This window comes from Magallana gigas, chromosome 5 (assembly GCF_963853765.1).
Source record: "Magallana gigas chromosome 5, xbMagGiga1.1, whole genome shotgun sequence".
NCBI classification, from domain to species: Eukaryota; Metazoa; Mollusca; class Bivalvia; order Ostreida; family Ostreidae; genus Magallana; species Magallana gigas.
The window spans coordinates 20,299,125-20,323,597 of NC_088857.1; the positions used below are offsets into that span (position 1 = coordinate 20,299,125).

Below are 24,473 nucleotides of genomic sequence, written 5' to 3' on the forward strand. Positions count from 1 at the left end.
CTTCATTTGTTAAAAATACATGAAATGGCAAATGACGAGGTTTTCTATAAAGTATACATATGTAAGCACAAATTAAGAAGGGTAAAAGCAATAATTATACCGTTAGAGCTCTGGGTGAAACAAGCTGTAACGGTCTTCACACCCAGTCAATATGCAATAAACATGATATAAGCTAGTTTTCAAATAAGATGAACGAAGATTCAGAAAACTTGATTAAGATTTGTGAATGAAACATGTATTGTAAATGCATTCTCTACATACATTTTTATATTTAATTTACCTTTCCCTTATTATATATATTTTATTACAAGGAGGAAGAAAAGTGTTTTGTGTTATTGATAATCAAATATATGAAAACTAGTTTCTTAAAAATTTTCAACGATCATACACGTGACAATTGCAAGCGACCATTCACGTGACCGCTCCAAACGAACAAACCACCGTACCATAATCCATTAAACACCCGACCTTATAGCGATTCTCTCACATATAAAATTCAACAGCTTGCTACATATTTCGTCACTCCATTGGTAAAAATTATGTGAGCTTGGCGACAATGTCATGCAGTGTTCTTTCTCTAACGACGAATGTAATTTGTTGTCTGGTTCTGTCGGAAGCCAATCAGTATACGTCACAGGTTCATTACCGGGAAACCACGCCCACTTTCCCTCCTCCATCATATCTGTCCCCCCTACCCAGTGTTTTCGGCCACCTGTGGGTAACAACATTTCATTTTCCTTTACTTTTTTTCTGTGCATCAAAAAATAAAGTTTGATATATTATAAATATTGTTATATATTTTTTCATTCAAAATCAATTTTTTTTATCTGTTTTTGAAACCCAAGTTATTCGTATTTAATTAAGCCAGTAAGTGCCAAGTACCATATTGATGAACATTTACTACCTATTCTATATCATTCAAATAAAAAATAGCATATGTAGCACCTGTTAAATATACCGATGACCTCCAATGACCCCCGCACCGTTCTTGCTTATCACCATGACAGGGTAGCGTACACTGGTCCTCTGGGGACGGGCCATAACTCTGGAACTTCTCCCATGATACGTTCCCACAGAAACACTGTCCGAAATACTAAGAAACATTTTGTTGAAAAACACGTTTGAGATCAGTCTTATTTTTATGTTTGTATAATTTTAAATATTAAGCATTTGTTTAGAAAGACTAATAAACATGTATGTTCTTACTCCAGTTAAAAGTACTGTCTGTACCAATGAGCAGTAAATATCACCAATTTATGTCTCATAATAAAATGAAATTCAGTATCGTTAAAATGAGATGTAGTACCTGTGTTCCTGAAAAGTCATAGAATCTTTCTCTGCATTTTACTGTACAAATTCTATTTGTCATAGTGTCACTGTAGTGAAACTCGCCATCTAGGAAGCGAACCTCTCTGTCGTTTATACATCCAATATAAGCTGTCCAAAATATGGTAAGAAATTTATGAGAGAGAGAGAGAGAGAGAGAGAGAGAGAGAGAGAGAGAGAGAGAGAATACCACACATAAAATTCCCGTTTTATTTATCAGTTCAATTCAGTGTGTAAATTGATATCATTGAATTTGAAAAACTTGATAAAGGAATCAAACCTTGGTTCAGGACAAAGTTTTCCAGAAAATCGCTTTCATCCTGTGTCTCCATGTGAGCCAAGGTCCCTCCCAGCTCGGCACATACGTACTGTCAAAGACATAACATCCAGTTGTCGATGTCAAAAAATAACTACACGTATATACAGACATTAATTCTACAGCCAATTATCCACGAAATTTACTTCCAAGATAAGTAAATCCAAATCTTCAACAGAACGAATAGTTTAACCAATACACAAGATAAAAATGCAACATTAATGATCTGAATCTATTTCACGTAATATGCAAAACATGTACATGTACCTCGTATCTTTTTTCTTGTCTACTCATTCAATTTACTTAATGGTGGAACAAATATGACTACAAACATGAATAAAAACCAATTACGCTAATCAGTGAAGTTTGCGCTAAATTTTGTGCCCGCTAATTTAAGAACGTTTACAGTACTGACTGATGATGAAGCCCACGTGGCCCGAGTTTTACTGAAGAAGAAGCAAGAGTCTTGGAACCGGACCCATCCGTTTGGACACTCGTAATGGTCTGCAATATAGGATCAATTTGTTGACTCGAAGCGAAATAAAATAATGCTCGAACATGTTAAAGTAAATTCTCTTTGAACAATACATGATAAACTATAGAAAACGCCTTTTTGGAAAAAAAGAAGTCCTTTATATAACAATAACCACAACGAAAAAGTGGAACAAGTTGACCTTGATGAACATTTTAAACAACAATCCGAATCCGTATATCAAGCCTGGGTTGGCTTTTTTGAGGGAAAGTTGCAAAGACATCAGTATCTGCATGATCTTTCTTACTCTGTGTAATCTAAGTTCGTTTTTCATAAAATCAAGAACTTGGCCACAAAGGTCTAAATTGAATTTTAAGATATACTCTAAGAAGTCACCTTTGAAGATCATACAAAATTGTGATTTTTAGATGGATCAATTAGCTTTTCAACAGAATTCGGAAAGGTATTTATGCCGTTCAGAACTATCAGACAAATAAAGAACCATTATTTAATATCAATGATTGATTAATATCTAAAATATGGTTCTTTCGAATTGAAATAAGAATCAACGTTATAGATACCTGCAGTAATTGTCTGGAATAAGAAGAAAATTACTACAGCGGTCCACCATTCTCGTGGGTCGAGAAAAGAACGAGGGGAACGGGCATCGCCAACCATTGTGAATTTTGACCGAGATTCCTACTAACTGGGGTCGTGGAATTCGTTAGACACAGATGTAATCACTTCAATTAACAACAAAGCAATGCCTGTTTCTCGTGTAGCTAATAAAATTTGACATAAAACTATTAATAACTGACAATGTTGGTCAATGATCAACCTAATTGGATGTACGTAAAAATGATGTCAGAAATCCATGTCACCGACTGAAGAACTATGTTGATATTTTGTGGTTTGACCGGGCTTAAGAAGGTGTACATGAAGGCGGACTCCTTTGTGTTCACATGTACATGTATCTGAATTAAATTCGCAGTACTTGATGGATTTTCATTGCAAAAAAAAACAAAACAAAAAAAAACAAAACAAAAACATAAATGATCAGGAATTGTTATTGATATGAAACATGCAACTTTTGATGCTATCAAAATTTAGGCTCGCGTTTTTCAATATACTGTCATTGTTGAAGATTTTGAATTTACTGAGTGGGCGTAAATACAAAATTTATAACATGACAACTTAGTTGGTAGGTGGGTGTTGACTTTCTGGAGTTATAACCCGCTGTTGTAGGTATTCCATGCGCGGAGCTAGAGGGGGATGGGGGGTCACGGGGTCACGCTGCATAACCTAATAGTCACCCCCCCCCTTCCCCTCAGGGAAACAAATTTATCCCTTAGTCCCCCCCCCCTCCATTCTCCGCCCCGGGAAATGGGGGGACCGAGTACCATGCCTTAATGCAGTGCACTGATGTGCGTAATAGCTCCGGTGAGGTTTAAAAAGGATCGAAGCTTTCCCTTTTAAAAGATGTTAATTAAAACTCTTACAATTAAGTTTGCTGTGTCGTCTACCATGGTTGCAGCTGAGTCCAGGGGACACTGGAAAGTCTGGTCCTGAACTCTTCTGTGATAGGTGTTTCTGTGACTGGCTCTGGTAGACGATTCCAGTACCTCACCGATCGTGGGAAGAAATAACTCCTGTATACTTTTTTTTACTGGCCCGAGGCTGTCTGAGTATGTGACTCCCTCTCGTTCGTTTGTCACCGGGTGTGAATAATTCTCTGGGTTTATGTCCACAACCTGATTTCTGATCTTATAGCAGAGGACTAGTCTGTGTATATTTCTCCTGTACTGGAGAGGGAATCTCATTCGACCAAGTGGGTGCAGGAGTCTGGTTACACACCCGGAGGAGGTATCACGATAGTTGTTATACGAACCTGGCAGCGCTAAGTTTTACCTGCTCAATTTCTCTGGTGAGTGATGCATATTTGATCGCTGGTCTGATCAGGATACAGTATGCTGTTGCCTTTGCCGATGGTGTGTATTGGCCCAGGTTATGTCTCAGAAAGCCAAGCTTACTTGTAACCTTGCGTATGGTGGTATGGATGTGGTGTGTCCACTGAAGATCCTTGGAGATGGGAACACCAAGATACTTTCCCCTCTCCACAACTTTCAGCTGGTGTCCGTGCAGAGAATAGGATGTTTACAATGGCAGTATCTTGTTATTGTGCACTTTTCCGGGTTGAAACTCATCTGCCACCTGTGTTCCAATCCTTCAAGGCAGTGAGATCTTCCCGTAGTCTTGCTGCATCTCTCTAGCTTCAAATCTATCGATATACCAGGCAGTCGTCAGCAAACAGTCTGTCATACGAGTTAGTGCACTCTGGAAGGTAGTTTATGTAGATCAGGGACAAAAGTGGCCCTATGACGGTACCTTGTGACACCCCGGAGAGGACGTCAAGGGCTGAGGATGTATGACCATCCAGGAGCACTGCTTGGGTTCTCTGCCTCAGGAAGACCTAAGTCCATCCTAGTGTTGTTCCAGATACGCCATAGTGCTCCAAATTCATAAGAAGTCGTTGTTGGGGTACTTTATCAAACGCCTTGGAAAAGTCCAGTAGTATAATGTGTGTTTGATGCCCCTGATCCATGTTCCTGGCAATTTGACCTAACGTACAGGTAATCACCAGTTGGGTCTCGCATGATCGGGAGGCTCAGAAGCCATGTTGTTCATCAAACAGGATGTTTGTGGCAATCGAAGTGATCCATAACTGTACTGTGTATATATACCACGTGTTCCTGTAGCTTACAGGCTACTGATGTTAGGGAGACTGGCATGTAGTTTGATGGTTGGTGTTTCTCCCCTTTCTTGTAAATAGGGACGATGTTTGCTCTGCGCCATTCATCTTGTATCTGTCCTTGATCTAAGGAGAGCTGGTACATCCTTGCTAGGTATGGGGCTAAGGACTCTGCACTATGATTCAAGATAAATGCTGGGATTTTATCGGGTCCTGAGGCTTTGAATGGGCGCAGTCCCTTTAGCAGCTTCAATACTCCCCTTTCATGGATATTGCTCATAGTAGAGTATGGACTTGGTCTAAAGTCAAGCAAAGCGTCCTCTCCGACTGAACCGACTGAAACTGTTCCTTCAGGATGTCGGCTTTGCTGGTAGTGTCCATGTGGAGGAATTTGTCTTTTGACTTGAGTGTTACTATCTGAGATGAGTCCTACTTTCTGGTTTTGATGTATGACTAAAACCGTTTTGGGTTGGTACGCATGTCATCACTTACAACATCCTCCAGGTAAGCCCTGTGTGCTCGTATGGACTTCTCTCTGTAGCTGCCCTTTGAGTGTCTTGAACCGCTTTACATCTCTTGGTTCCTTACTGCGCCTAGCTTGGATGTGGGTTTTCTGCTTCCTGATGCTAGGGCCTCTCAGTTCAGAGGTAACCCAGGGATGTACATTGTATGTGCTTAGCCGAAGCACGACGTATTGGAGCATGGTGTTTCAATGTTTCCATTATGAGTACCTTTATGTAGCCCCACCACATGCTGCTTATGTCGAAATACTTAGTAACGAGATAAATGTTTAATTTTACATAGAGAAAACTTTAAAGAAGTCTTTGGGTTTTTTTATGAATTCTGAATATTTTGTAACACGTATTGATTTCCAACGATTGGAACCCCCCCCCCCTTTCCATATTGCTGGATCCACTTCTGGGTCTTCATTTATTATTCGCATATTTTTGCCTATTCTTTTGTTTTCACAACCTTATTGAAAGTTCGGTTAATAAGATAAATCGATGTAAACCATTTTTTGCAATCCGCTCGATGGGATCCTGATCAAGTACATATATTTATAAAAGTTACAGAAAATACGTGTGTTTGTTTTGAATTAAGTGGGCGTGTCGATACTACATATCGATTGGCTGTTTACGGTGAATAGGGTGAATTATTCTGTGCTACGCATGACTTGTACACATATAAAAAGAATTTGGGGGGTTTTAAGTTATTCGAAGTTTGATGCCACTTTGCAACAGACTATCCCTACCCACCCCTCCCAAATGCTAAAATTGAATTTCTGTCAGCTTTTTGTTTCTACATGAATTTTTCTTCTTTTGTAGAATGGGTATGCTTGTACTTAATTATGAAGTAAAGAGACTGAGAGCCGTTTACTTTGTACTATATTATACATGTATATGATTATTAAAGTCTGTTGCATGCGAGCTTATCCTATAAATTATGTGTTTGTGTTTTATTTTATAAATAATTTATGTTCGGTTTATCTGGTGAATAAGAACATAATAGATAGAATGTTCTATCGTTAAAATGACAGATGTCCTACGGACCCGGGACCCGTTTCACAAAGCTATCTTATGACAAATATCTGTCTTAAGACTAAAATTTGTCATAAGTTTTTATCATAGCTGTTTCACAAAAGTGTCTTAACTTATGATAATCTTAAGATTGTTCAAAATCTTAAGACACCCAGATACTTCTCTTAAGTCAATTTTAAACATGGCGGCGGCTTAAAAGGCGCGAGCGTGTATTCAGGGACAGAATCAACCCATTAGATTATATGGACGATTGTGACATCTTAGAGAAGTTCCGTTTGCCACGACATGTTATCTTTGACTTATGTAATGAGCTTAATTATCGTTTAGAGCACCAAACCAAAAAATTACATGCCCTTCCAACATCATTGCAAGTCATTGTTGCGCTTCGCTTTTATGCAAGTTGAAGTTTTCAAGCTGTATGCGCAGATCTTCATGGTATAAGTAATGCAAGTGTGTCCAGAATTGTTTACGCTGTTACATCTACTCTAGTTGCCTTACGTCCTGTCTACATTAAATTTCCTCCTACTGACAGAGATATAAACAATACTATACTGGACTTTGCTCATATATGTAAATTCCCAAATGTGATAGGGGCAATAGACGGGACACATATTCCTATTCAGGCACCTTCAACTCATGAGTATTTGTTTGTTAACAGAAAATACTTTCATTCAATAAATGTGATGGCAGTTTGCAATTCCAATTTGAATTTTTTGAATTTGAAGGCAAAGTGGCCTGGATCATCTCATGACGCATTTGTGTTCTCAAATTCTGTTTTGTGTCAAATGTTTGAGAATGGCAACATCAACAGAGGTTGTCTAGTTGGTGACAGTGCGTGCCCGTTAAAGAATCACTTACTAACACCCGTCTTGAACCCAAGCAACCCCCATGGGGAGGCATACAATGATGCCCACGCTAAAACCAGGGCCCCCATTGAGCGAGCGTTTGGCGTCCTTAAAATGAGGTTCCAATGCATCGAACGCTCCGGAGGGACCCTACTTTTCCGGCCCGAGAGAGCTTTTGGAATCATGACTGCTTATGTGGTGCTACATAATATTTGCATCAAAAACAACGTCCATGAAAACATAAATAATTATCATGTTTTTCAACAACCAGACAATGTTATATTCCAAGGAGTAAACAATGACGGTGCCGAAGTTAGAAGATTAATTCAAACTCGATCTTGAGAACTAAGTAATTGCCATCCTTCCTTTGAATATTGTGTTCACTCAAATTTTATTAAAATTTCAAAATTGTTTCTGTTGCTTTATATACTGGTAATAATAAAGTAATAGTAATTTAAAGATAATAATCATCAATCAATAAAAGAACACTATTTTCCTCACTGGTTTGTTTTTATTGTTCTTATCAAAAGAAAGTACAAAAACATACGGTACATTATAAAGTATCCAGTAATGTTATTAAATATATATTTATGCTGCAGATTTCGTAAATAAATTCTTTACTTTACAATTCACTGATTGAATTTTTATGTAATCGCTCCTATAATAATCATCTTAAGATTATCTTAAGATAAGTTAAAGTTATGACAGCTTTGTGAAACAGCTATGTCATATCTTATGATTATCATAAGTCAAATCTTATGACAATCTTAAGACATGTCTTATGATAAATCTTATGACAACTTTGTGAAACGGGCCCCCGGTTTAACTGAGCGTAGCCTGGTCACGGTAAGATTATTCTTTCTAATTTAGATCGGGGTAGGGGTTAGTCTAGTCAGCTGACAAAGCAAGGGGGACTGTCTACGACGCGATGCTATGAACTTGTAGTCAATTTCTGGCATACTTCATAACGCTAGAACACTTAATGGTCGTTTTTCGGACAGTCAAATTTCCGGGGGGGGGGGGGCAGCTGTCGATTGATTTAGCTTTACTGCACAGAGAGGTTCGGTAGTCAATAATAAATTTTCATTGCTAGATGCTAGTTCAATAAGCTTTTCAAAGTACAACTCCTTTGGTAGGTTTTGCAAATTGTGATCTAAATCAGAGTAATCGTTATAACAGACAATACCTGTAGATGTATGGTCGTCGGTAGGTAACGCTCCTTCATTCTCGTAAATACTACTCACTGGTGGTGTAGGGTGCGAGGTAAAAAGCTGTACAAATTCCTCCCCTTCGTCAAAATTATCACAACAAAGTAAATCAGTAAGAAGACCATCAGAAGTTACACTAGAAACACCATTGCAATCAGGCCCAAAGTTGACACGGCTCGAAATATTGGACAGATTGCCCCCGCCACCCGGATCGTGACCGCCTTCGCTTGCTGCCATTTCATATGGTGCTATGAACTTGTAGTGTGTTTTGATGTGGAGAGAACTATTGGAATCCATTTTGATCAGGTTACCGTGTTAAGGTATGGGGTGGCTATAATAAACACTTCAGTGGTATTTTTGTAAGTTGTCCATTCTGAATATATTCTGAATATATTAACTTTTTATTCTTGACTGTGTACATGTCCACGTAGCGTGGAGTGTGTCACTTTGATAATATATGCAGTTTGTATTGTGTCATTTGGCACAATAATTTGCCATGTTTGAAATCAACGTATCTTTACTTTAATTCCTCAACGAGGTGCACATAAGACAAAAACCTTTTTGCATTTTCAAAAATCAAGGTACTGAAAGTATTTAACAATCTACAGTCTGTACACTGTCCCAAGATATTTTGCTGCAGGTATGTAGCTCTTAGTCTGAAAAATTCGAATGGATGAACTTTGAGCTACAATTTGTTACATGTAAAGAAAAGGTGCAATTTAAGATACACAAAAACTTGTTTTTGCTAGTTTTTGACAATGTTCATTCAGTGGTACAAAAAAAATCCCCAAACTCCTCTTTTGAAACGCCCCCTTGTCAGGTTTCAATATACAGCTAAAAACGACCTGAAAGTACCATGGATGATAGGGTTAAAATTTGTGTGAAGTGTCCCAAGTACCTTTGAATGGAGAAAAGATGTCAACATTTCCCATTACAAGTCTCTATTTAGAAATATATATCCGCTCTTTTAAGTTCCTTAAGGTGAATGTACATGTTATTATATAGCATATCATGGTCGTTAAAACATGAATTAATTCATAACAAAAAAGTTTATATAACAATGATTTTCATTGAAATTTTCAAATATTTTTCTTTTATTTGTATTGTTTAGAATTCCCGATAAACTAAAAGATATTAATCAACCAAATGTGGATTGTTATATATAGTTATAGCCCAAAAAAGTTATAATTTTTTGATCATTAGTATTCATTACCTTCATATCCTGAAGAAACTTCAAGGAAAAATTATTCTATTTTTTAAACCGGGTATTTAGATCCCTTCTCTGAATTTTTGAAATTATCCATAACCTTTCCCCTTTAATAGATAGGAAAGTAAATTTTTGATTTTCTCATTTTATGGGTTTTTTTCTGTCTCGATCGATCCTAGTGGGCAACACTTGCCGGAAAAATTTCAAGTTTTTAAAGTGAATTTATTAAATCTTTATTTCCCCCTTGCGGAGATTTCATGTTATAAATTTCGATACATAAAGAAAATCAGTCAATCGTACAAAAATAGGAAATAATTGTGAAGACAACGTATATACATATATAATAAGGAAAATATTTATATATTAATATGGCATTTTAAATGACCCATAGAAATTCTTTTGTTCAGAAAAAAAAAATAAAAATCAGATTCTCTTAATTAATGCAGCAACACCTTTTTACTGATAAGCTGTTATAATTTTTGTAGAACATGGTTGTGAAAAATATGCACAGACCCTTTGCTTTACTGTTGTTGGATGTTGCTATCCTGTGCAGGGTTGCAGTGGCAACAACCAGACCAAATATTATTCTCATTGTTGCTGATGATTTGGTAAGATTATTTCTATGCACTTAGTTCATAAAAACATGGTCATGTATTCAATATTGAGTTTTCAGAATAGTCATTGTGATGAAATGATATACAATATTTAAAGTCATACTTATAATATTACTGTCAAGTTGTCAAAACAGTGATATTGTCATGTATTCAGTTTAATTCATTGTTTCATTTTTTATTCAAAATTGGCCTTAATGAAATACATTAAAAACATGATAAGCATTTATTTATTACTGGTAGTATGTAGAAATACTACAAGTTTCTTAGAAGGAGTTTATCTTAAATCCTGATTAGGAGATGCACATGTACTGCTAAGTATCATACTAGTAGGTATGTTGTTATAACTGTATAGGGTTACGATGATGTGAGCTTTCATGGATCCGCCCAAATCCCAACCCCCAACATAGACAGTCTAGCCTATGGAGGGATTATTCTCAACAACTACTATGTGTCCCCTATTTGTACCCCAACTCGTGGGGCCCTCATGACAGGCAGACATCCTATACAGATAGGTAAGTGTGTCCATTTCAAAATTTGAATAATTACATTTTTATTATACGTATTAATTTTCAAATACCCAGTCAGTGAACTGAACAGTCAGGAATTTATTTTAAATAAGTTGCAGAACATAACCATTTTTGCTACCTAAAATGCTCCAGGGGGATTAGAGTTAAACAGTTTATATTAACATCTACCAAGCACGATTCCCTCTATTTCCTATGGAAACTTATTGTTACATGTAATTCTTAGCTCTATAGAAACTGCAGGCCTAAAATCTACACGCCCGTTTTAGGCGTTTAATGTCGTTTATCGATTGATCAAAACCTAAAGCGACTGAAACTGACAAGACTGAAGTATACACATCCTGTTTATTGATTGGTCGAAACGTACAGTGACCTAAGAAAAATCACAGACTGCACGAAATAATCGTGATGATGTCAGATTCAAATTCCCATAGGAGACAATTTTATTGTTTCTTTAAGCTAAAGTACTGATTAACAGTAATTAAGTTAATTTAACTTATTTTAATTAATTTGTTTAAAGAAAGCTGTTAAAGTTTTTTTTTTGAAAATATAAGCAATAAAATGTCTTCTTTGATTATTCATGTGGGTTATGAAGGTAGCAATCTTTGCAGAAAAAACTTACATATGACCCGCTTACGGGGTTAGGAATTTGTTCTACATGTCGCCACATTCATAACTCATATTTATAAATCAACAAAGAAAGCATTTTATTGTTTGAATAACTGGATTTGTCTGTCGTAAATTGACTTTAAATCTCCCTTTCAAATCCACTTGCACATGCAGTTGCATTATATATACCAATATTTTTTTCATTCAGGTCTCCAGTCTGGAGTGATAGCGGCCTCTCAGCCCTATGGACTGCCACTGAATGAGACCATCATGCCTCAGTTCTTCCAGAAACTAGGCTACAGGAGACATATGGTGGGCAAGGTAGGCCTGCTGACAAAGAAATTCAAATTATGCGAAAATGAGCATCGAGGGTGTTGGTTTTTTAAAGCAGTTCTAAAACTTTCCTTTCTTCAGTGGCACCTTGGATTCCACAAGAAGGAGTTTACCCCAATGTACAGAGGCTTTGAGACTCACTATGGATATTATCTGGGCTGTGGAGATTACTATGATCACACCTCGGAAGCCAATGAGGTAAACATAATAAAACGTAACATATCTGCTTAAGGTTGTGAATCAATTCATACTTATTAATGAGATTTTTTTGTAACAATTACTGGTACTAGCAATACTAAGCACAAAGGTCTGATTCCTCTTTATAAATGACTGTTAACTGCTTAGATATTAGGCTTTTATTATGATGTTCATTAACAAATCATATTATAATGTCAGTTTGTCAATGTGTATTACCTCAATACTGGTAATTAAGAGATTACGTAATTTATATGCTTATTCAAAGATTGAGTATTTGTTGTGCTTTAAAAAGAAGTCCTTTAGAAAAATTTAATGACAAAATTCAGAAAACGAGTTAAGACTTTATTAAAGTCAAAGAAGCAGTCAATTGTTATATCACAGATGAAGGTAAATGTATATGCAGTGTTTGGAGTATGTCTTAATACAACATACAAGGTTGCTATCTTCATGTACATAAAAAAAGTACATTGGAAGAAAAATACATCAGCTGTCTTCTGAATGCCTGTCCAAGAATACTTGTATAAATCAAGTATTGTATCTTGTATTTTATAGGAATATTTTGGGTTTGACTTTGTGAGGAACACTACCGTGGACTTTACAGGAATTGGCCAGTACTCAACAGAACTGTTTAGACAAGAAGCCAACACTATCATACAGAAACATAACACATCAGAGGTATGAATGGACCTACATGCAAGAAATGATTGTGTATACACCGTGGCAGTATTGATTATTGTTTTGTTATAATGTGTTCAAAGTACTAGTATTTATTATAAGTTGTCTATGCACTTGTTCTACTTTTAGCCCCTGTTTCTGTACCTGCCTTTCCAAGCTGTTCACAGTGGCAACCTTCCTAGTGGAAAGAGTCTTCAGGCACCAACAAAATACATCAAAAGATTCCCTCATATAAAAAATACAGAGAGAAAGACATATGCAGGTAAACAACATTCATCATGAAAGGTTGATGGGGGATTTTGTTTTGAGGGGGATTGGGGAGGGGGAGTACATAAAGATACAAATCAATATAGTACATGTTTAGCTTAGAAGGAATAAAGGCCAAGAAGATATTATTTTGTTGACTATACATGGGTACGATATGTGTAATATTTAGATAGCACCAAAGACAATAGTGCTTCACAGACTTTTCTTTATACTTTCAGCAATGGTGTCTGCTCTAGATGATGCTGTTGGATCAATTGTGCAAACACTGAAAGACAAAAATATGTATAGCAATTCTATAATTGTCTTTACAACAGACAATGGGGGACCTGCTAATGGATTTGTTGGCAATGCTGCCAGCAATTTTCCTCTGAGGTAATATGCATGCATATTTGAAAAGGATACTTGGTTAAAATAAACATAGTTTTTGAAAAGGATATTCTAAATATTGATACAAGATTAACTACAGCCTATTAACTACCCTCGTTAAGACTTTCAATATCTTTTAACTTGGTTCTTCGCATTTCAAAAAAACTCATTCTACAAACAATTACTGTGTTGAGTTTGAATATGTGTTGTTCTCTACCATAATTTGTATTTAAAATAGTAATATTTTCTCTGTAGAGGAGTTAAAGATACACTGTGGGAAGGAGGAGTTCGAGGAGTTGCCTTCATTTCCAGTCCTTTACTCCAGACCAAAGGCTACGTATCCAATCAGATGATCCACGTCACAGACTGGCTACCTACCCTCTACACAGCTGCTGGTGGTAAGGCATCAGATCTTTACAATCTGTATGGCATTGATCAGTGGGGGGTGCTGCAGACCAATGGCAAGCCGGTCAGGACTGAAATTCTCCACAACATTGACCCAATGGACAAAACTGAAGCTATCAGAGTTGGAGATTACAAACTATTACACGGACCTATTACTGGATATTGGGATGGCTGGTATCCCCCATATCAACTGTCTGAAAAATCGAGTTATGACAAAATGCAGATGAGTGCATATAAACACACCAACAGGAGTGAACGAGGTATTTTACAGGAAACTTGCAAACCAGTGACAATTCAATGCGGTCCTAAGCCTGCCAATGCCAGCACAAATTGTCAAGCCAATAAAGTGCCATGTTTGTACCATATTCCATCGGATCCTTGCGAGTACAATAACATAGCAAGCAGTCATATGGATATTGTAACAAAACTGTTGGCTAAAATTGTGAAGTACAAGAGCACAATGATGGTACCCCCTGGAAATAAACCAATTGACCCAGCTGGAAATCCACGAGTCAATGGAGGCATATGGAGGCCATGGCTGGACTAACTGACAGGCATGCCAACTTAAGAGGGTTTTTTTAGCATAGATATATTTTTGTTCTTTTTTTTTTTTTTTAAACATAAACATTCCTAGATCAACTATTTTAATGCAGCTTTAAGCAATAGTATTTTAATAGTAGATGCTGAAACTGTAGAATGCAGATTCAGAAACAAATTTTGATCATGGTCTGGTTAATTGGAATCTATCAGTTCTTAAAATAGATAATATAATGACTGACCAACTTTTGATAGCCATATGAACTTGATGTCAAAAATCCAAAGTGTTTGACTGAAATTTTCCTTTCTTGAATTTCATGAAAAGTCATTCACAGGTTAGCCTTGTCAAGCTGGTGATCTTTATTTATGGAATTTTCATTACAGAGGGTCAAAGATCAGTAGGTTCATTATTATTGTAAACTCTTAATTTAACAAGGCTTTAATGTATCCGCCGAAAATCCTGAGAAGTATTCCTCACGTTTTTTTATAATCTTCCTTAAAATTTCACATTTTATGACATTTGTGAATTATGATATTGAAAGTACCACAAAAGTTGTCGCTTGAGATTTTATTTTCTAGTATTTGCATAAAATAAAGAATCTACATTGAACCTTATCAGATACTTTCCGACCAATACTTCAAAAGCCTTTTGTCACATACCAGTCACAATTTCCTAATTGTTTCTGATTTTCAGAACAGAAATCAACATGTTTGCTGGTACCAAATATCTGGCTGGTGCATATAATATATTGTTTGTCTTTCTTCTGACCTTTACACTTTGAATTTCATAATGAAATGTTTAGCTCAGTTTCAAATAAACTATTCAAGATAGTTCACCTTGCTTTTGCAACCACCGGTAGCTTATTTTCATCAAAGACACATACAGCTAGAGATTTTTACGTAATCAAACTTCAAATTTGAATAGTGCAATTTGTGTCTGATTGTATAACAATATTCTGAACCTTCTCCAAGACCTTGATTCTATTTTCCTTTTTTATTTTTTTCAAGTTAAGCCTAGTTTCTAACTTAAAGTTCAAGATTTTAAAATCAAATTTCAAACAAAAAAATACATTATGGTAAGATCAGTTCAACTGCATCATAAATTTCTGATCTTGACCTTTTCTGTGAGGCTTTGACATTACTATTACTTATTTTGTCTTTACAATATGATTTAAAATTATTATATAATTTAGTGTGACTCTATGCATTTCAATTTACACCAACAATCAACCAATATCAATGTATAATTTTCTATTGTCTTTTTCAGTTTTCAGCTTGTGTGTGCTGCTGTTACTTAGATCAGGCATATACTGGTCAAATGAATAATGCAATGGCTTTATACCATTCTTTATTGGCATCTTCCTTACTTTAATTATTCTACTGGCATTTGACTTCAGTTTTGTTTTTGTATGTGTTGTTTTATTTTTGTTTTATACGTATATATACTATATATGATTCCTGTACTGTTAGCTTGCTTGTTGATAGGGCAATAGGTTATACTTACATGTAGTTGTATTGCTTGCTATCTTTGGACAATTTTTTTTGTCAAGAACAATTTATACGTTAGTCAATTTGATCTGAAAAGCTGCCCATGATATGTTCAATACATGTTGCGAATACATGTACTAAATCTTGGGTTTTTCTGACATATTTTGGTCTGGACGCCAATTCACAATACAATGCTTCCCAATATTTGCTTTTATTTTTACATTCAAGTTCTTATATAAACAAATATATATAACATTTATACAAAATTTACATATTATTAGGTACTGTAGATTGAAAAAAAAAATTCCATTTGAACATATTACTGCTTATTTTTTTTCTATACTTTAATGGAGCGAAGACCCTTACAGTTTTTAAGTCAGAAAAACCCTTGATGAGTATGAATACTCAGATTTTATTTTTGGTTGGTGATATTTACTACATTTAGTCGACTGTGCCTTACATTACTTATACATACCGGGATTTGAACATAAAATTATGATAACCAATTTACAAGGATATTAAATGCATAATACATTTTATGTTTGTTATTAGTGCAATATATCTTTTTTGATTTATACACCATGTAAGCAACTACTAGTAGCAAATTTGTATTCATTATACTTTAATTAATACTTTTTGGTTATTTCAACAGAATAATTGCTTGTGTTAATTACTTAAGTGTTGGATGGGAATTTTGCTCAAATTATTAAATTATAGATTGGAATTCAAATTCTTTGTTATTTTTCATTTGAATTAAAAATGTTGGTCCTTCAGCATTTACTGTATATTTACTGATACATGTATATTGAATTTTGTTCTCCAAAAAATTACTGATTACTTTAAACTACACAACATTGAGATGGAGACCATCTAAGAGGACCCCACTCAAATAATGGACAATACGATGAAAAGAAATTCAGAGAATTTTGCTTTGACCTTGACCTATAACTCAGCAATTTTCCACCTGGCATAGAACTTCTAATTCAATCTCATTACCCCTAACATACATACAGGCATTTGTGTTCAGTCTGAGCAAGATTAATCAAATGGTTATAAAGAAATCAACTATGACCTTCACATTGACTTGGTTCAAAGTCACTGTACGCTATTGACCAAAAAAGCTCTGTTGAACTTTTACGCAAATAGGACTACGTGGAGAGTGTATATATATATATATATATATATATATATATATATATATATATATATATATATATATATATATATATATATATATAAAATATTTATATTCATATATAAAAAGGGATTTTTTGTGTGAGATGATATGACCTTGACACTTGACATACATACATCATTCGAGGTCACTGCATATCCATTGATCAAAAGCACTATGTGGGTGATGTATGAGCCAGATTGGAGCAAAGGGAGAGAAGATATGCTTTGGACAAGGATTTTTTATATAACTATACTATGACCTTTACAATTGGCCTTGAAAATTGATTCAAGGTTACAAAACGCCCTTGATTTACTCTAAAGCTCTGTTTATGAGAAGTATGAGTCAAATAGGACTAAGTGGAAAATATATATGCTCTGAAAAAAGGAATTTTTGGTGGTCCGATATGACCTTGACCCTTAACCTACAAATTTCATTTAAGGTCACTGCACACCTATTGACCATAGAAACTCTGTAAGTGAAGTATGAGCCAGATTGGACCAAAGGGAGAGAAAATATGCCACAGACAAAAATTTTATAATAATTATATAATTCTGCTATGACCTTAACCTTAGACCTAGAAACATAGTTCAAGGTCACTGCACACCCTTTACCCATAGGCACTCTTTGGGTGAAGTATGAGCCAGATTCAGCTAAGGGGAGAGAAGATATGCTCTGGACAAGCGATCTTGGACAGACAGACAGATGGAAGGACGGACAAACTGATCACCATAGGGTGGGGCCCTAATAATTTTTAAATGTACATATAGGGCCAGCATCTTTGTACGGTAAGAAATGTGCATAGGTCTGTTTAAAATAACCTTTGTCATAAAGGATGAAGTTCTCTTTCAAAGATGGTTATATAGTCCATAGAGTAGATATTGTCAGTATTATATGACCATGTCTTTGATAAAAGTTTACATTTATAGACAAATCATTAAGGGAATTCCACAGAGTATTCATAAAACATTAGAATTTTTTTAAGTATTTAGATTGACATAACCATGAGCGTAAATCTGAAAGCTGTTGTTATAATGTTAAAACTTATGAAACTATGAAAGAATTCATTTTGTGAAAGTTTTACACCTGCATGAAGTTTTTTCTTCATACAAATGTTTTATTAACCTAGGTAAGATGCTACATTGTAGCTTCCATATATTTAAACCCTTTTGTAAATTTTTAACTCACAAAGAAACGTAACAGGGCTCCAAATACGTCTCCCATTATTACTTTTATTTTGAACCACGAGTCATCAGAACCCCAAAACAGACGACGCGAATAATCTGTTTGACATAGTGTGGCTGTGCTCCTACAAGACGATTTTCTTTTTATCACGTACTTTATCAAGCAAACTCACTTGATATACTCATATTTGTCATAAGTATTAGTATTAGTATCCCTCAACCATATTTCATTCATATCTCCATAGTTAAGTATAAGTTTACAAAGATTCTTATGTACAGACATTTCTTTTCAGGAATGAATCTCGCAGAAGCTTAAGTTTGCCGTCTGGAATATCCCAGAGTTCCTCGGTACACACTTTGGATCATGATTGAAATTGCAATTATAGGAAGTGACATACAGGAAGTCATAGCATCGGCCATAGCCATCAATCTACTCTCCAACAAATTGTTAGTAAAGACATCGTAGAAGTCATTGATTGAATTTCAAAGACCATAAAGAATTCTGCTCTGCTCACAATTTGTTGATAATTGATATTTGAAACCCAAGTCTTAACTTATAGTTTCCTTATGCATTTCAGTTGGATGTTAATTTTTTAACGCTTCTCTTTTCTGGTATAGGTTAATTCTTCTAATTTACTTTTCCTTTCTTTTCTTTTAGGGTTCCAATCTGGGCTGGAGTCCTGATTACAGGGGTTGACACATTTACGTTCCTTTTCTTGGAACAGTTTGGATTAAGGAAGCTGGAGGCCTTCTTCGATGAAGATAGTATTGGGAGTAGGCATTTTAGCAGCAGGCCAGTGTTCCACTATGACGGTAAATCTGTACTTTGTATATACATTATTTCAATTTCTGTATTTTAAACTTTTTATTTATTATTTTTAATACCATTGTTTACTTTATTTTAGGGGACGTATGCTGGTCAGTTTGTAATGGAGGTAATGATTATACGTAATAGAATAATTATACGTAAATTTATACGCAATGTGTATATGCACATCAGAAACAAAGCCGGTTGGTTGACAATAAGTTGTCTTTAACCACTGTACGGAGAAGCTTTTGTGTGATTATCTCTAACGTAACTTGTAGCATCGCAGTTACACAACTGCACATGTAGATCTGGTGGAACATTCAGGTTGAAATCCTCTTAATTTTTTCCGAATTTTCTGTTCAGTAGCAGTTCTTAGTTGATTGTTGTATTACGTTACACCTAAATGTTTCACCATAGAGGTATTTCACACAATTTATAACACATACCCGGTACATACCGCTTTAATAAAATATAAAACCGGTGACATTTATGTACCGTTTACATGCAGGTAGGCATTATATTTGATCTGTTGAGAAGAACAATCACATTGTCTGTTTTATCCTTGTAGGGTTTTATTCAAATTAAGTGGGCAAAATGGAAACGAGTTTTACTAACTCGATCTATCGCGATGGTGCCCACTATTACCGTTGCCTTGGCAGCAACAAATGACCTTGACATGATGAACAATTGGTTAAATGTCCTCCAGAGCGTCCAGTTACCCTTTGCCCTCTTACCTGTGCTTCATTTCACGAGTAGTGAAAGGATTATGAAAGAATTCAAAAGTGGAAGGTGGGTTTTTTTGCAAAACGATGGAATTAGAACCATTTTAACAAGAGCTTGGACTTTGGGTAGTCGTATCAAACAGCAATGTGACGTAGGCTTGTCTATTTCATTGTAGGCCATTGCTCTATGAAATCAACAAGATTTGTTTGGCTTTTGAGCTAAGACTACGCAATCTATGTATATTTCACCTGAAACCAGCGTCATTTTTAGCTTGTTTTGATGCAAGGAAAGGTTACGTCCTACCGAAATTCCAAGGTCTTGTTAAAATGGTTCTATGTTTAAAACATGAAAAATGACATTATTTATTTTTAATGTAAATGCTTTAAATTAAAGTCAAGAATTTTAAATGTGATCAGTCAAAAATTAACATTCTCGTAACGTAACGTTAACTGAATCAATTCAGAAAGTATCAAAAGTCAAATCAAATCAAAGTTGAACATGAATGACCTATCCGATTTGTAAAAGTGAAATCATACTCCAATGATTATACTGAATTGTCAGGGCCATGAAGATGGCTGTCTGGATTCTGGCGGTTTTGGTGATGGGATCAACTTCTTCCTCGTCATCGTCTTTGTGATATGTTACTAATAAAAAGGGCACTGTTACAACGCATAGAATTAGAATACCCGTGTTTTTTTTCAATACTAATGTATATGTATCATACATTTTAGAACAAAATATATTATAAAACATACTTTCTTTATTTTTTAAAAATACATTAATTGGCAAATGACGTGGTTTTCTATACAGTATGCATGTAGAAAATAAGAAGAGTAAAAGGAATAATGATGTCGTTAGAGTTCTGGGTGAAACAAGCTGGAACAGTCTTCACACCCAGTCAATATGCAATAAACGCGATGCAAGCAAGTTTTCAAATAACATAAACGAAGTTTCATAAAATTTGATAAAGATATGTGAATGAAACATATATTGTAAATACATTCTCTACATACATTTTTACATTTAATTTACCTTTCCCTTATTATATATATTTTATTACAAGGAGGAAGAAAAGTGTTTTGTGTTATTGATAACCAAATATATGAAAACTAGTTTCTTAAAATTTTTAAACGATCATACTCGTGACAATTGCAAGCGAGAATTTCAGGTGACTGCTCCAAACGAACAAACCACCGTACCATAATCCATTAAACACCCGACCTTATAGGGATTCTCTCAGATATGAAATTCAATAGCTCGCTACATATTTCGTCACTCCATTGGTAAAAATTATGTGAGCTTGGCGACAATGTCATGCAGTGTTCTTTCTCTAACGACGAATGTAATTTGTTGTCTGGTTCTGTCGGAAGCCAATCAGTATACGTCACAGGTTCATTGCCGGGAAACCACGCCCACTTTCCCTCCTCCGTCATATCCCTCCCCCCTACCCAGTGTTTTCGGCCACCTGTGGGTAACAACATTTTATTTTCCTTTGCTCGTTTTTTTTCTGTGCTTCAGAAAATAAAGTTTGATATATTTTAAATATTGTTATATATTTTTTCATTCAAAATCATTTTTTTTTCTGTTTTTGAAACCCAAGTTATTCGTATTTAATTAAGCCAGTAAGTGCCAAGTACCATATTGATGAACATTTACTACCTATTCAATATCATTAAAATCGAAAATAGCATATGTAGCACCTGTTAAATATACCGATGACCTCCAATGACCCCCGCACCGTTCCTGCTTATCACCATGACAGGGCAGCGTACGCTGGTCCTCTGGGGACGGGCCATAACTCTGGAACTTTTCCCACGATACGTTCCCACAGAAACACTGTCCGAAATACTAAGAAACATTTTGTTGAAAAACACGTTTGAGAGCAGTCATATTTTTATGTTTGTATCATTTTAAATAAGCATTTGTTTAGAAAGACTCATATATGTTCTTACACCAGTTCAGTTAAAAGTACTGTCTGTACCAACGAGCAGTAAATATCATCAATTTATGTCTCATAATAAAATGAAATGCAGTATTGTTAAAATGAGATGTAGTACCTGTGTTCCTGAAAAATTATAGAATCTTTCTCTGCATTTTACTGTACACATTCTATTTGTCATAGTGTCACTGTAGTGAAACTCGTCATCTAGGATGCGAACCTCTCTGTCGTTTATACATCCAATATAAGCTGCCCAAAAAATGGTAAGAAATTGATCAGAGAGAGAGAGAGAGAGAGAGAGAGAGAGAGAGAGAGAGAGAGAGAGAGAGAGAGAGAGAGAGAATAACACATATAGAACCATTTTACAAGAACTTGGACTTTGGGTAGTGTCAAACAGCAATGTGACGTAAGCATGTATATTTTGCTTGTAATCAGCGTCATTTTTAACTTGCTTTGACGCAAGAAATAGTTCGAACATTACATCCTACTGAAAGTCCAAGGCCTTGTTAAAATGATTCTAAAACGTCTCCGTTTTATTTATCAGTTCAATGCAGTGTGCCAATTGATATGCTTGAATCTACAAAAACTTGATAAAGGGATCAAACCTTGGTTCAGGACGAAGTTCTCCAGGAAATCGCTTTCATCCTGTGTCTCCATGTGAGCCAAGGTCCCTCCCAGCTCGGCACACATGTACTGTCAAAGACAAAATCCAGATGTCGATGTTAAAGAATAACTATACATGTATATGCAGACATTAATTCTATAGCCCATTACATTACGAATCAGTTATCGTATAGTTCCACAAAATTTACTTCCAAGATAAGTAAATCCAAATCTTCAACATGACGAATACACAAGATAAAACTGCAACATTAATGATTTAAAATCTATTTTACGCAATATAAAAAACATGTTCATGTCCTTCGTATCTTTTTTCTTGTCTACTCATTCAATTTACTTATAATTTCTTAATAAATGGTGGAACAAATATGAATCAAAACCAATTACGCTTATCAGTAAAGCTTGCGCTAAATTTTGTTTGCGCTAAATTAAGGACGTTTACAGTACTGACTGATGATGAAGCCCACGTGGCCTGGGTTTTACTGAAGAAGAAACAGGAGTCTTTGAATCGGACCCATCCGTCTGGACACTCGTAATGGTCTGCAATATAGGATCATCTTGTTGACTCGAAGCGAAATAAAATAGTGTTCAAAATATTTAAAGTAAATTCTCGTTGAACAATACGATGTACATGATAGACTTTAGAAAACGCCTTTTCGGGAGAAAAAGGAGTCCTTTATATAACACCAACCACAACGAAAAAGTGGAGCCAAATGAGCTTAGTGAACATTTTAAACAACACTAGACTTTGACCCGTGCGTGCACGGGTTTACATATATGATATCGGACATTTAAGAAAAAGACACACCGTATTGTTGACATTCACAGAACCAAGCTTTAAGCCTAAAATAAACAATGCTATTAATTTCACAACACTCTGCTTAGTTAGAATAATCTAACTGTGTCTCGGGACAGGCCTTCACCACAGTTGTAGCATCAAATTGAAGATTCGCTTCGAAACGATTTTGGAGAGAATTAATGAAGCTGCATCTAAAATAATAGTCAAATAATTCATAACAACCCATTTTGAGGCTGTCAATACCTTTCATCTAAAAATTTAATTCACATTGAGAAAAAATTCAACACTTTTTTACCAACGTTTTTACTCGCTTCCAATTTACACACCATGAATACATAGCAAATTTCCAATGAAAGTTTACACGTATTGCTATAATCGTTTCTGAGTTTATCCAACTAAAGAGCCTCCTGTGAATAAGCGAGAATGTAATGCGCAAGCGCAAGATTGTAAAATCCAAAAAATCCAGATAATTTCCGGAATTTTTAAAGGAATATTCGCTGATTATTACATGTAATTAGCGAAGCTTGTTTGAGAAAAAAATAAACACAAATTGGTAATCCTCAAGTACCAATTATGTTTTGAATACATAAAACAAAAGACAGTACTCTTTCGATTTCTCTGTATTAAAGCCTTAAAATTCGAGTCTATTATTTTAATATAGTAATATATGAATCCGTAAATCCAGCCTGGGTCGGCTTTGTAAGGGAGAGTTGCAAAGACATCAGTATCTTCGTGATCTGTCTTCCTCTGTGTAATTAAGTTCGTTTTCATAAAATCCAGAACTTGGCTACAAAGGTCTAGATACTCTAAGAAGTAACCTTTGAAGATCATACAAAATTGTGATTTTTAGAAGGATCAATTAGCTTTTCAAAAGAATTCGGAAAGGTATAAACTTTTATGCCGTTCAGAACTATCTGACAAAATATATAGAACCCTAATTTAATATTTCTGATTTATTAATATATAAAATACGGTTCCTCCGAATTGAAATAAGAATCAACGTTATTGCGTGGACCCTGAGGTCCACGCAGAAAATATATAAGCGAGGTTAACCCGGATCTATGGGGAAAATTCAGTCTGCGCAAGAGCTAGCCTGGTTCCTGTACGTAATGGGTAGCTCAGGGAACCAGGCTAGCACACATCTGAATCGGGATCGGGATTCCGTGCCATATGCACACATAAGTTCAAAGGCGCTGTAATTGTAAAGTTGTCGGTAAACAGTACAGAAACAAAGTAGGCCTATACGTTTAAAGAAATGATTGGCATGTGATATGAACTATCAGTATTATGAAATGAGTTAATGTTAAGCCGAAACTACAACATGCATCAACTAGCATAATTTGCAATGTTTTGTTATTTTCCGAATACACATGTAACTTAACTTTACTTTTATAATAGGCGAGGCTAGAAAACTTCCCGTAAAATTTTTTCAAGCATTTAAGTATGATTGAATAATTATGTCACTGTATAAAAGTTAAAATCTCAAGAGAAATGCATCAAAATATGAAATTTTTAATTTACACAAAGCTGTCACTGCATAGTTAACAA

The 24,473-nt window shown here is 35.3% G+C and overlaps 2 protein-coding genes and 2 long non-coding RNA genes across 5 annotated transcripts; 2 read left to right on the forward strand and 2 right to left on the reverse strand.

The window, feature by feature from the left end:
* Nucleotides 1-19: 19 nt before the first annotated feature.
* Nucleotides 20-8,742, reverse strand: LOC109620190 (C-type lectin domain family 3 member A homolog). 2 transcript variants are annotated; one of them, XM_066084497.1, is made up of 6 exons: nucleotides 2,696-3,163; nucleotides 2,058-2,146; nucleotides 1,607-1,694; nucleotides 1,307-1,437; nucleotides 946-1,093; nucleotides 20-712 (listed from the first exon to the last, which is right to left on the reverse strand). In XM_066084497.1, exons 1-6 carry the CDS (start codon nucleotides 2,790-2,792, stop codon nucleotides 456-458), a joined length of 810 nt encoding a protein of 269 aa, XP_065940569.1. In that variant the 5' UTR covers nucleotides 2,793-3,163; the 3' UTR covers nucleotides 20-455. The 2 variants fall into 2 exon arrangements, with proteins under 2 accessions (XP_065940569.1, XP_065940571.1); XM_066084499.1 differs by lacking the exons at nucleotides 2,058-2,146; nucleotides 2,696-3,163 and adding an exon at nucleotides 8,433-8,742 and having other exon boundaries at nucleotides 29-712.
* A 1,374-nt stretch (nucleotides 8,743-10,116) lies between these two features.
* On the forward strand, nucleotides 10,117-14,257 carry LOC105339974 (arylsulfatase J). Its single transcript, XM_066084500.1, has 8 exons — nucleotides 10,117-10,269; nucleotides 10,628-10,787; nucleotides 11,617-11,729; nucleotides 11,823-11,939; nucleotides 12,492-12,614; nucleotides 12,744-12,876; nucleotides 13,100-13,253; nucleotides 13,503-14,257. The coding sequence occupies exons 1-8, from the start codon at nucleotides 10,150-10,152 to the stop codon at nucleotides 14,197-14,199; spliced, it is 1,617 nt and encodes a 538-aa protein (XP_065940572.1). The 5' UTR covers nucleotides 10,117-10,149; the 3' UTR covers nucleotides 14,200-14,257.
* A 4,659-nt stretch (nucleotides 14,258-18,916) lies between these two features.
* On the forward strand, nucleotides 18,917-20,202 carry LOC117687470 (uncharacterized). The gene is made up of 3 exons (XR_010713782.1): nucleotides 18,917-18,970; nucleotides 19,412-19,632; nucleotides 20,128-20,202. It is a non-coding gene; the product is annotated as an uncharacterized lncRNA (long non-coding RNA).
* A 120-nt stretch (nucleotides 20,203-20,322) lies between these two features.
* On the reverse strand, nucleotides 20,323-22,916 carry LOC136275419 (uncharacterized). The gene is made up of 5 exons (XR_010713961.1): nucleotides 22,578-22,916; nucleotides 22,111-22,198; nucleotides 21,624-21,754; nucleotides 21,267-21,414; nucleotides 20,323-21,031 (listed from the first exon to the last, which is right to left on the reverse strand). It is a non-coding gene; the product is annotated as an uncharacterized lncRNA (long non-coding RNA).
* Between the last annotated feature and the right edge of the window lie 1,557 nt (nucleotides 22,917-24,473).

Bases quoted from the DNA above. Each gene is read 5' to 3' on its own strand.
- LOC109620190 (XM_066084497.1), bottom strand. From the start codon at position 2,792: ATGGTTGGCGATGCCCGTTCCCCTCGTTCTTTTCTCGACCCACGAGAA. The intron at 2,147-2,695 runs GTATCTATAACG...CCTATATTGCAG, and splicing joins ATTCCAGACAATTACTGCAG to ACCATTACGAGTGTCCAAAC. The intron at 1,438-1,606 runs GTTTGATTCCTT...TATTTTGGACAG, and splicing joins AAACTTTGTCCTGAACCAAG to CTTATATTGGATGTATAAAC.
- LOC105339974 (XM_066084500.1), top strand. From the start codon at position 10,150: ATGGTTGTGAAAAATATGCACAGACCCTTTGCTTTACTGTTGTTGGAT. The intron at 10,788-11,616 runs GTAAGTGTGTCC...TTTTTCATTCAG, and splicing joins CAGACATCCTATACAGATAG to GTCTCCAGTCTGGAGTGATA. The intron at 11,940-12,491 runs GTAAACATAATA...TGTATTTTATAG, and splicing joins ACACCTCGGAAGCCAATGAG to GAATATTTTGGGTTTGACTT.